The 13,408-nt window shown below is 40.5% G+C and overlaps 1 protein-coding gene across 1 annotated transcript in view; it reads right to left on the bottom strand.

The window, feature by feature from the left end:
- The window catches only part of cblb (Cbl proto-oncogene B, E3 ubiquitin protein ligase), a 67,289-nt gene that overhangs the window by 42,085 nt on the left and 11,796 nt on the right, over positions 1–13,408 (bottom strand). Inside the window, exon 4 of the mRNA XM_076749754.1 lies at positions 2,687–2,833. Coding sequence (XP_076605869.1) covers positions 2,687–2,833 — 147 coding nt within the window. The remainder of the gene's footprint in view (positions 1–2,686; positions 2,834–13,408) is intronic.

The raw sequence follows: 13,408 nt of genomic DNA, 5'->3' as shown, positions 1-13,408 counted from the left end.
AGAATGAAAGACTGGGCAGATGTAGTAGAAATCTTTGTCTCAGATTGGTCATTCCTACTCTGAGTACACATGTGATAAATCATGTGATTTTCTCTTTGAAGTTCCTCCGGCACTTCACTGTCAGAAGGAAAGAGCCACTTGAGACACATCATCCTCATGTCAGAGAACAACTTTTTTTTTTACTCCTCTTTTGATTCCTTCGAGAAGGGGTTCTCAAACGTGTCACTCAAAGGTCTGCATATTTAATCAAATGATTAACATAATGTTTCTTGTGATTGGGCCAGCATGAAACTGAGGCAGACAAGGCTGCCAAATTTCTGAATGAGACATTTTCTTACAGCTATATTTACACTACTTGTAGAAATTGTGCACCAGAGAAAAGGAGACACATTCACGCAGTTTATGTAGCTGCTTTTCTGGTGTAATGTCAATGTGTGAACTCTGCGGCAACAATACAAAACAGTCTCCTTCACAGTTAAAATCGCCATGACAACAATGTCAACAACAGATAAATTAGCCACGTTAAAACCACATTCACCTGGAGACGTCACTGTGAATGATCTCCAGCTGTACATTTAAGATCAATAACAATTTATTGATCAATAGAACATTTATTTCCAAAAAGAAAACATTACTTTTCATAACTTATTGTAGCCTATTCTTCATAAGAGGTAGCAGAGGTCCTCTACTTAACTAGAAAATGCTCTCAGACCTCTCAGGCTGAGGAGGCAGCCAGTGCTCAATACAAAACCCACAGTTCAACTACCGATGAATGAGTCCTTATCTTAACAAAAAACTTCTCTTCAGGATCACGAGAGGCAAACAAAAATACTCAGCATAGGACTAAATACAACATTTTGCCAACAAAAATAAACCCAAGTGATGCCTCTTGCATCTGACAGACAAGCTTTGTGAGTCTCCATGACTATTTGTAGAGCAGGTGAACTACAAATTATAGACTTTTTGACTCGATGCCAGGGGTTGGCAAGCTGATCGAGCATCACTCTCAGGAGGGGTGGGGAATGTTAGATGTGCACATTTTCTGAAATCATAAATATTCTGCAGGCCGGATGAGAAGCTTTTCATTTTTCTGTGCTAACTCCATCTTTGACAGCATCATTGACCCACCCAGCTATCATGAGAGTCACATGAGTCACGGTGTTAATGGGTGTTAATGGGTGAGTCATGGTGCGAATGGGTGGGTCGTTGACCAACCTGGCCACCATGTGAGTCATTAGGGTCACATGAGTCCTGGTGTGAATGGCAGTAAAGCTGCCTAGGGCGGGATCTCAGACTGCATTGTAAGTGGCTGAGAAGTGGTGTCATAGACCACCTCCTCAGTGATGGTCGCTCTACTTTGACGGATGGATTCTTTCATTCATTTCAAAATATGTACATTATTGTCCTCAAATGAATGTGCCTCATCCTCAAGGTGAAGGTGGACTGCTGAGACTTGGCCTGAGGTGTTGTGCCAGGCATTTGTGAAGCAGTTGCTTTGTTTCCCTTCTGTACAGGTCTGTGCATTCCTCGCTGCACTGCACTGCATACACCACACTGCTCTGCTTGTGTCTGGGTGTTTTGTCCTTAAGGTGGACAAGCTGGAGTGTTATGAGGCTTAAAGTGCACAGGGACATGGTGCTTCATGAAAATCCTCCTGAGTTTTTGTCAGATAGTCCCACGATGTAAGAGATGACAATACTGTTCTGTTTTTGGTTTCTCCTCTTTCTGTTCTGTGACTTTTCATGGTCTTGATGAAGGCCCAGTTTGGGTAACCACATGTTCTAAGTGCTTCCCTGATGTGTTTCTGCTCTTTCTCCCTGCCTTCTGCCCTTGTGGGCACGTTCTGAGCCCGATGGTGTAGGGTTTGATAACCTCACTCAACTGATGAAGCAGTTCAAACGAGTCTGAAACAACACTAAACACTTGGCTGATAATACTCACAGCGGTTAATCTGCATACAGTAACAGGAAATAAAAACACACAAATCTGAATTCAGAGCTATCCTATCAGATACATCTGAAAACAGAGACGCAATTGGAATATGGCTCTGAAACCCTTGGTAGTGACTTTAGAAATTTGTCTTGTTTGCCCAAATAAAGTGTCATGTCTGTCATTTGCATAGCACACAGGAAGCAATGAATCTAACTTCTGTAAGGTCGACCTGCCAGTCCTTCAAACTGCAAAATGTCATTGTCATTTAGGGGAGGCAAAGTGTGAAGCTGCAAAATGTATCTGTAAACACCAAATACTGTTTTGGAGCCACAAAGCTTAGCAAAAGGTGAAAAGGTGCAGACATACAGACAATGTCCAGTGAGACTGAGTAAGTAGGAGTTCCACAGGTTCATGCACAACCAGACCTTGTCTTAGCAGCGCATGTTTCTGAGACAAAGACTGATCAAACGTGTGTGTGTGTGTGTGTGTGTGTGTGTGCAAACGTAAGCAGCGCTCACTGACACTGTCTTGGGGTTGAGATCTAGTCTTCATGTCATTATATTGAGAAAAAGCATGCACATGCTGGAACCATCAAGAAAGTGACAGGATCTCGGAGATTAAAAAATCAGGAAACATCCACACACACTGACATCACAAAGCTTTTTCTGCTCACAGACCCAAAACTTGATCTCTCAGAAAGGGGAGTGTTAGCTCAAAGCTGCAAAAAAAGAAGCCGAGATGAGGTGAGGCTTACTTTTCTCCAAAGAATTTCCTCCAGAAGTCAGCAGCATCAGCTTTGGTGATCCTGAAAGTGTCCCCCTGGAACTGTCCTCCGGGGAAGATGGCTTTGATTTCAGCCAGCATGTGGCTGAAGATCAGCGACAGCTTCGTCAGGTTCCTCCTGCAGAGAAGAGGTCAGAGAAGAGACAAAACAGTTGGTGTCCCATTAAGGCTCAAATGCTCTACAGACATACGGAAATTATATGACCTTCAATGACCTGCAATACACAGTAAATCAAAGTGCAGAGATGATTTACAAAAGCAAATCTCAAGAAGTTGCATACATTCCACAAAGTGTCTCAAAAGTCTAGAAAATAAATCACAAAACATAAAAGGCTCGAGTTGAGATCTGTGCTATATCACACATCACTTAACACATCAGTCACATGAGAAATCAAGCTGAACATAAAAAACTATGTGTGCCAAATCACTCAAAATGTGTTGTAATGACACATGGTGCAAGGAGCGTCACACTTATCACATTCAGAGATAATTATGCAATTAATTCAACACCAAAGCAGAATGTGCTTGTCGCCTCTGCAACTTTCAAATCTAATGTCATCGACTTGGTGCTGCTGGTTTCAAACCATCTTTGACTGTAATTACACCTTGTTCTCTGTCTAGCACAAACCAAAATGTTAGATAAGGTAGATACCTTGTTAAGGTCATGTTCACTTAATTTCTACCTGTGCACAATAACAATCCAGTCTGTGTGGGCGTGCACCACTCACTCTGAAAGCCAGAAACCACACGACAAGCCCTTAAATGTGAGGTGACAGATGTAAAATGTAAGACTGCAAATAAACCACTGACTTTGTTGACCCATAAGATCTTTTCTTGCTCCCATAAGTGTATTCCTCTTTTTGTGACAGCTGTATTTGAACAACCTGGTAGACTGCCCAGTACCTGGCTTTACTGTGTACATTTACACAAGCACTTTACAATGATACACCTGCACTTTATACTTGATTACATAGTATTATTACTACCATAGAAGTAGAATTATAGTGACAACTCTGACACTATATTACATTGCATTATAATGTCTGACTTAAGCAGTATCACAATATAGTATTACTACACTATTACTACTTATTATTATTGTGTATGTATTATCATAGTATTCTCTCTAAGTGTTGTATTGCACACATATATGTAACTACACATGCACACACATATGTATGTATGTATGTGTGCATGTGTGTACATATACTGTGTGTGTGTGTGTGTGTGTGTATATATATATATATATATATATATATATACACACTACAAATATATACACTCACAAAAATATTTGCACAACTCATTTCCATCCTCTTATGTCTTCACAGAGTCGGCGACCTCTTCATTTTCAAGTACGTTTTCACATTCAAGTGTCACTTGGAGTTCTCTTTCTATCTATAAAGCCAATATTAATTTGCATTTTAATTGCATTAAGAAAACAGAGTTGGCCACTGCCACAGAAAAAGAAATTATTTACGACTTGAATTTTCAGAACAGTGTAGTTAAATCTTTTTCACAGAAGTCAGACTTTGATGAGGTATTAGGAAGTGAGTTGAGATTACTGTTGAAATGGCTGAGATATGGACAGAAGAGTTTAAGAATTCTCCCCAGCAGCCACATATAAATTAGCAATATTCCTAAATAATGAAGGAAGGAGGGAAGGACACTCCAGGAGGGTTATTTTTTAGCTTATTCTTTGTGAAGTGTTGGTGATTTTTGTCTCTCTCTCTCCTCTGGGACAGGGATTTGCCTCCAGCTCCCTGTGAGATTAGACGGTAGGCTCATAAATACTCCACGGTAACACACAGACACACACACCAGACAGGGTGACTTTGTCCAAGGTGTGAGTGTGTGGGACAAACACAGCACACTGGCTGTGGGGTGCTGATAACAAGCTTTGAGTGTGTGTGTGTGTGTGTGTGTGTGTGTGTGTGTGTGTATGTGTATGTGCGTGTGTGTGTGTGTGTGTGTGTGTTATACCTTGAGCACATCATCCAAACTTTTAATTCTTCTTTCAAACCTGCACAAAACAGGCTTAGTTTTGTTTACAAAACAAGCTCAGTACAATCATTCCACTGAATTAATAATTTCAAGTATGTCTGTGTTTGAGGTAATAAGGGTGTGTGTTGTGTCATTTTTTCCAAATATTTACTCAAACCTAACACAGCCTCCCCCTCAGTAACACAACTGCAAAATCTGATTTGAAAATATGATTGACTTGTTTTGACAGTCACAACAATGCTAATCCTCATCTCACACAGTGCATGAAATATATCACAACATTATATTCATCATAGCATTATCGCAACATTACCTATGTTTAGCACTGAATTTCAATCAGTGTTGCATTTCAAAATACTCATAATCAAATAATGCTGTGCACACCTGAAGATTCCTAAACACCACACAGATTCGACCCATTTGACCATCTATTTTTGTGCATTGTACATTATTTCAACATGAAAGTCTATTAAAAGACCTACTTAGCTACACATTAGAAAATAAACTAATTAAACTAGATAAAATCACGTCCTCTAACATGCTGTTGAGTTTTGGCCCTCTCTGAGCTTGATGCACATTTCTTGATGCTTCAGTTGTGATTGTGAGAGATGCTGCTGGCAAGAGAGACAATTGGTTGGAGATTGTGATTATGAAAATGGGTAGAAGAAATAACTGCAGTCATTGGTGAAGCATGTTTCTGTGCCTCTTGGGTATTTTGCTTCCCCTTGCGTGACTTTAATGGACGTAGCTCTTCACTGAGAACAGCTAAGCCACCTCCCATTTGGTGAAATATGTGTACGAACTTTTAGCCTTTTTGGCAGATACTCCATCTCTCTTATGTTCTTCTTTGACTGGCGGGTGCTGTTTGACTGAATGACTTCTATAATTATGTTGCTCCAGGACCATCATTGCAACTGACCAATCATGCTATGCGATGTCAGCTTTGCGACTACGTGAAAAAGACCATAAAAATACACACACGTGAGAAGTTAGCCTTTCTATCACATGGTTAACATTGTGAACGTGGCTATTTTCACCTCAGCCATGATCTTTTCCTGAAACTAACCAAGTAGTTTTGCTGCCTAAACATAATCAAACTGTGACAGAAAACTGGAAATAAAAAAAGGAACTTAAAAAAATAAGTGAGCTAAGCCTAAAAATAAAAAGTTAACAATATAACAATGAGTTCCACCTGAGATTCTGACCACAGTGTCTCAGGTAATGCAACAAAGTACAATGTAATCGGCTAAAAGTTTTGGTTTTTGCCACTGGATGTAAGAATTGGATGTCTTTTGGAGGTATAAATAACTGTATCATCTGCATACTTTTGAATATTGATGCTTTGATATGCACTAGGTAGATTGTTTATATATATAATATATAATGTGAATAAAATTAGTTCAAGAATACAGCCTTGTGGGATCCAAGAGGACATTCTAGTTAGGACATTTGGTGCCATTAACACACACACACACACACATTTCTTTTGGTTGGACAAATATGATTTCATGATTTCATGCACAGGATAACTTCTTCAGAAAAATTTTAATTTGTGAATTTAGATAAAAGAACCTGGTGTTCAATGGTATCAAATGCCTTTAAGACTTGAAAGCCAGCCCCAAGACAGCACTCATTTGACTTTACTGTCCAGTAAGCATTTGACTGTCTAAGAAGATACACCTTGCTGATTCTGTGGAATGGAGCGAACAGAACCCAAATTGCATGGGATGCAGAGGGGTGTCACCTTTATTTAGCTGTCCAGTCAGTTGCTTGGCATCCCACTTCTCAGTTACCTTTGATATAACCAGGAGGAGATCTAATTCTTTATTGTTTGTTTGTTTTGTTTCCCAATTAATTTCTCAATACTGTAGTATAAGTTTTTTCCATTCCATTTGCATAAAGAAATTTGCTTTGGCCTTTAATATAGTCTGTATTACTTTGTTTCTCACTGAGGTGAATTTTTGTTAGTCAGGTCAGAGCAGACTTCAAAGATTTTTGAAGAAACTGGTCTCTTTCTTTCATCGGTTTCCTACATTCATAATTGAGCCAGGGCAGATTGTTCCCCTTTCTTTTATTTTGACTCTTATTTCTAGTGAATGACACCATCATTTCATTAATTGGTGCACAATGAAGCCACTCTCAATGTCCCCACTTGTAATGACTTTACCTCAATCAACCTCTTTCAGCGCTCCCTCAAGGTTTTTGGATGTAGTTTAAAATGAATTTGAAAACATGTTGTTTTGTGAGCTGTCTTGGCAAAAAATATTGCATTAGGGTCTGACAGGCTGGTTATGGGTCTTCACGTCAATTCATGAACAATAAATCAATTCTTGTATTTGAATGGCGGGTTATTCTACTAGGCTGAAGAGATTTGTGATCTTTCCTTTTCTTTCCTCTTAATATTAAAATCACCCATGACAATTACTGTTTTGTTGGAATCACAATGATTGAAAAGAACTTTTAATTGGTCATAGCATTATGGGTTTGTGGCTGAGAGGCAGTGCAGGCAAGTCAGACAGTATTAAGAGATGGACTGACATATTGCTGGTTTGGGTCTTCACATGAGATTTGTTAACTAAAAAAGAAAACGAAATGCATGCTTAGCAGTGACATATCCCCACTTTCTGTTGCAAAGGGTCCAAAACACATTTCAGATTTTAAAGACATATCTTAAATCAATCACTACAGAGTCAGCACTGTGCTGCACTAATGCAGTCTTGTTGGAGTTTAATTTCCTTTAATTTCCTTCTAATGATCAACACCATCGCATCCGGCAGGTACATACTCATTGACAGTTACGTTTGCGCAAATGTTACCAGTAATGATGGCAGTTGCATAATCTCAGCGTCTGTGTCTGTGTGTGGCAGGTTTTTGATGTTTTCTTCTGCGAAGTGCCAATTGATGCAGTGAAACCATGTAAAATGACACCCACATGCAGTGTGGTTAAGTTCTTTCCCTTCTGGCTTGAGAACACTGATTCCTCATAATTATTTATTAAAAAGAGAGTTCTGGGAAATATCAGAGCTTCAGTGGACGAGTATGTTTCTTGTCTCTCACATTAAAGGTGCAGTTGAAAGAAATTGCTTGTAGTGTAGAAAATGCACTACAAGCCTGCCTGTGTGGCAATTCATAAATACTGAAAAAGCCATTATTTTTTGTCAACAATAGAGAAAATGATGTTGTTCCAAGCAGTCCCTCAATACAACATACACGGAGCAGCTGACATCAGTCAATGCATCAGGGCACCTGTCAACCAAAATGTAAGTAGATGAGTGTCACACTTACCAAGAGGAATGGACATATGATTTAAAAGGCAAGCCAGTGTGTCTAAGTTAGCATGTGGGCACGAACTCGGAGTGACAAAAAAGACTAATCTCAAGCATTCACAAAACCATATTGTAATGCAGGCAAGTTTTGTGGTGAGCGAGCTAGTAGTTAAAAAGCTGAAACCGCATTCAGAGGGAGAATTTATGAAGGAGTGCCTTGTTGCTGCTGCAGAGCTGCTAGCACCACAAAATAAAATTGTTCAAAGTGTCAGTTTGTATTCATAGAGATGAAGGAAAACCTAATGTGGAAACTCAGTGATAGCAAGTGTCTGTGTGATTTGGCCTTCATGGTAAACATTACCAAGAACCTCTCAGAGCTCAACCTAAAGCTCCTGCCAGCTTCTCAGCTCTCTGCTCTCAATGTGAAACCATTTGAAGTGAAATTAAAGCTGTGGCAAGAGCAACTGGAAAGAGGTAACACTGTGCATGTTCCTGCTCTATGAGAACCAAAGCCTGCTATGACATCTGAATACACTGCTGAGTGTGAAAACTCCTTCAGGCATTTGGTGAGAATTCATGTTTATCTGTGGAATGTGAAACAGGTGGGGTTTTTTTTAGCAGTCTTTTGTTGCCCCTGTCCCAGCTTGAAGTTGATGATTGAAACATTAAATATATTGTCTTTGTATTGTTTTAAATTGAATATATGTCAAAAAGTGTTTCATTTACATTTTACACAGTGACCCAACTTTTTTGGATTCTGTCTTGTATCTCCATCATCTTTCTCTATACGACCGCACGCTGGAAGTGGGCGTGGTGAGTGCTTCTGAGAGCCTGTTGGATTGTGTGAGATTTCTAACACTTTTTTTTTTTGCTTGTTTTTCTACTCTTGTTTCACTTTCTGTGGAGGAGTTCTCTTCATTTGTGGAGGCAGTAGCTGCCGATGTGGCTGGTCAGCATGGCTGCAGGCAGAGGCTCCGATTTCCACAAACTAACACGCCATCAAACTTTCTCTGGCTGCCGTGTGCTCAGTTGAAGAGTGTATTCTAGCTGTCGGTGAGACTGTTACATACGAAAAGTGCTGACAATGATCAGGGGAACAAAGTAAAACACAACCCGAGTTAAAGGAAAATACTGGTCACACTGCAAGCAGAGTGTCAGTGCTGTCTGATGAGGAAGTCATGATTGATGATATTTCCAAAGTATCGATCAAAAGGAAAAATTCAGAAAACAAATCAAACCACAAACAAGCTAGAAAAGTGCCGAAGATAAACCTGATGTGTTCTTCCTCTCAGTCAGAGGACAGTTTAATGAATACGCTGAAAGATGGAGGGGATCTGTAAACACACAGGTGGATGTAGGGAGTGTTTACTCCAACACCAGAATCTGGCCTTTTTTTTTACAAAACACAAAAGGCACGAGATTAATTAAAGTTGATGATTTCTTCCCAGATTCAAAGGTGTTCTTTGAGTAAGTGAAACTTTTCATGGAAAACACACAATGCACTGGCCAACCATCTTTCCTGAACAAGAGGTTTGTCATCTCAAAAAAAACTGATGCAACAACAACAAACAACAAACATGGTTCAGTTTGGTCCTTTTTCGGCATGTTCCTCTCTGCCTTTAAACAAATGTCAAGAGATCTTCATTTTCATTTTCTTTAGGGTTAGGTTAGGTTTTAAAGAAACACAGCACAGGTGAGAATGAACCTGCATGGAGATTCTTAACTGTATTGTACTGTAATGTACTTAAACTGTACTGCAAACGCAGCTGTAGACAGAAACCATCCAGAGCCATATGGAGCCTCCAGGTGTTGTCTTGTTATGTTAATTGGGGCTAATGACTTCTGTGGCGCTTGCAGGCTTTTCATCACAATCAGCATCAACATACTTAGGTTCATGGTAATTGTAACTGTTTATGTTGGCTAGGCTTGACAGATTTTACTGTTTCAAAAATCAGACCAATGTACTTCATATTTATTTTCAGAATCAGTCTCTTGTACAGAATTTTATTTTTGATGTTTTTAAAAATGCTTGCAGTTTCATTGGAATAACTCCACAAAGACAAAATTGGAATACACTTAACACACACACATAACAACAGTGGTGTGATATATGAAAGGGTAAAATAAAACCTCTGTGCCTCCATACACTCTCAATGTCACTAAGGGACATGACCAGGTCTGTAAAGGCTCTGGAGGGAGAAAGAGTGGAGCTTTAGCAGTCTCCACAGAGACAAAGAACATATTGAAGTTCTCAAAAACAAAAAGTCAGCTATGTCTGACCTGCTGGGGTTTTCTGTTCAAGGTGCTCCACTTCGCCCCCGTTTCCAAACTGTTGCCAGCATTGATTGTCCCTCTCACATTTACTTTGCTCTCACACGTAAAAATGGACAGAAAGAACCTGTGCATCCCCTGCAGTCCAACACTGACCAGTGTCTGCTGAGACTCATGGATGTGCAGCAGCCTTCTAGGAGGAGCTCTTGAAAAAGGAGTTCCATGAGAGACCAGAGGTGGCACAGTTGTTCTACGAGGGCCAACGCAGAGCTGGCCCTCACTCTTTATCACTGTTTGTCAACCTTGGCTTCAACCAAAAGTAGTGAATAAAATGTCTGTTATCGAATTTGTTTTGGGTAAAGCAAAAATCTACCTCAGCAGACGGAGTGAGATGGAAGGCTCTGTGGACTCTGACGTGAATACTGCATTTGCCAGGATGATGAAGGCCAGACTGAAAGTGGATTTCAATTTTCTCAGATGAACAAACAACATGGAAAGGTTTATAAGCATGTGGTGCTACAAGAATGTTTTGTGTTCTGCCGTGAATGATAACCCGATTTTTTGAGAAAAATTCTGTTTGTTTATTTATTTTCATTTGTTTACATTTATTTCTTTGTTTCTGAATGTTGACATGGCGTCAAACAATCTGTTTTAAGCAAACAGTTTTTGAATTGATTCAGAGTTCTCTCTCTCTCTTTGCTTCCAACTCAATCAGCTGACTAAGAAAACTCACTCTTTCAGTTAAAACCATCACATTTTACTACAACCTCTTTGAGCCAATCACAGCATTACTGTCAAACTTTCAAACCGCTCATTTCTCTGCTGCTCTCAGTGTTGATGACCATTTCTTTCAGTTTTCAACCTCTCAACTGCTCTTCACGCCTTCACCACCACCACCAGTGTCTAGACACCATTCAGAGGGACGCTGCTGTAGAGCTCATGGCATCATTAGTTACAATATGCCATCACAATGGCATATTGTAATTAACACTAACCCTCTTTTCAATAATACCTCCCAAAGTATGCTTTCTGGACTGGCAACATACAGTGCAACCAACAGAAGTGTTGTCCACATAAACCTGTCTTTGACATACATTGGACTGCTGACTCATGTGGAAAGTACTGAATTGCAGTACAGTGCTGTGTTCGGTCTAGATGGTAGTTACAAAGTGAGGCAGGCATGATTTATTTATGATTTCAGTGCATTATTTTACAGATAGCATACCAAGGCTAATCAAACTCAGTGCTGTTTGATTCAAATTATTTCTGACATAGCAGATGCTGTGTACTTCATGTCATTTTCCACCCATGGACAGCATTTGCATGTGCTGTATTCAGCATAGCTGACAGTGATATGACTCAGCTGGTGACTGTGACTGCGAGAAGCATAAGCTATTTAGAAAATACATTGACAGCAAACACCAGATGTTCTCTTCATACTAGATTTATCGAGATGTCAAGTAACACACAGTTTTGCCATTTATTGCATTTGCAGAGTAGTGACTGAAATGAAGTAAAAAAAGGGGGAGAACAGTTTAAAGTGAGATAAGAGAGAATCAAAGGTTCTGTGCCTTGGTGGTAGCATATACTCCAGTTTGTCTGTGTGTGTGTGTGTGTGTGTGTGTGTGTCTGCACTGACAAAGCCAAGCCCGTCTCAGTAATTTCATGCTCATGCTTTCATGCTCTCCGGTCACCATTAGGCCTCTAATCAACCAGGGACCAGCCAAAAACTCTCCATTGGGATGCAGAGGGAAAGGCTGCAGATGCTTATGTAATAGTTGTGATTTGAACTCAATTTCCAGTCTTGTTGTGGAACAGGGCTCAGCTCCCAAACACCCTGAAACAAACAGAATGAATTTTGTGCTGTACCATGTATTTGTGGTGTTTTTGGTGAGAATATTTCTCTTACTGCACCATGAGACCGCACTGCACACTGACAATGAGATGGGACACAAAGCGCAGGGAAGACTGTATGTTAAAGTCCTCTGCAATAGCATTCTACATGGTTTGGTTCGTTAGTCTTCCTCATTTGTCCTTGCCATGCCCTGTGCCATTAGACCAACTGTATAATCCGCCTCTGCTGTCTGTTTGACAAGCACCGCAGGAAAGCCAGCCCATTCATTAAGGCTAATGTACTCAGTGTGTGGAGCAGGGTGGCCAGAAACTGCTGGCTCACTAACACGTAGCTGTTACAGACATCCTTCGAAGGCTCCAAATGAAACCATACAGAACAGGCTTCCACCAAAACGTTCAAAAAATCCACGTTCAGCCTCCTTTGAAATTAAACGAAAGCTTACAGTCAAACAACTTTACAACAAAGTGACACACTCGCTGACACCGGCCGACACGGTGTCACATCGTTGTTGTGGTGACACCTGCAGTAGTGCAGCTCAACCTCCCGCAGTCTCTACTGGTTTCCTGTCACCTGAACGACATCACGATCTTCCGTCACAAACTGCTGTTCCTCTAGCTCACTACGACACTGTACCTTTTCCTCTAAAACACTTGGGCCACTATGAGAGAAGTCGCAAAATAATGATCTGACAGTTCATTAATAGTGATAGAAATGTATCCAAAAAGATACTAGAAATGTTTCCCTCTTTCATAACAGCCTCATTTACAACAATTTGTCCCATTTTGATGAGCTGTAAGGTCACTGTGACCCTCGGCCCTCTGAAGTGTCACTGTAGTCAGAAAGTTACACAAATCAATAATCATAAACTGCAACATTTCTCTCACGTGGGGGGCAAAATGACATCAAGGCGGAGACAATGTTTCTGGATCCCTGTATAAGAGAAAGGAAGGGGAGATGATGGTAGATAAAAACTATACACCTGCTTAAATTCAGAGGTTGTCTGAGATAGGAGATAGGGTCATGAGGCCCGGAGGTTAAAGGTCAAAGCTGGGGCATGAGGGTGGGGAGGTAAAGCTTCACGCCGAGGAGAGGCCAGTCTTCTTGTTCTATCTGTGTATTTGTGTTTGGGTGTGTTCATGCAGCTGACAGCAGAGATAAGGTGAGAGCAGAGTGGCCATGAGAGACTGTAATGGCTTCACAAAGGGACTGTCAGACAGATGAGATGTCTATCAGATCGCATACATGCTGCCGCTGCCGCCACACTGAATAAGCCAGAGGGTAAGATGGAGGCTGGCAG

This window comes from Chaetodon auriga, chromosome 15, assembly GCF_051107435.1.
Source record: "Chaetodon auriga isolate fChaAug3 chromosome 15, fChaAug3.hap1, whole genome shotgun sequence".
NCBI classification, from domain to species: domain Eukaryota; kingdom Metazoa; phylum Chordata; class Actinopteri; order Chaetodontiformes; family Chaetodontidae; genus Chaetodon; species Chaetodon auriga.
The sequence above is the reverse complement of the archived record's forward strand: the minus strand, read 5'-3'. Positions and strand labels throughout refer to the sequence as shown.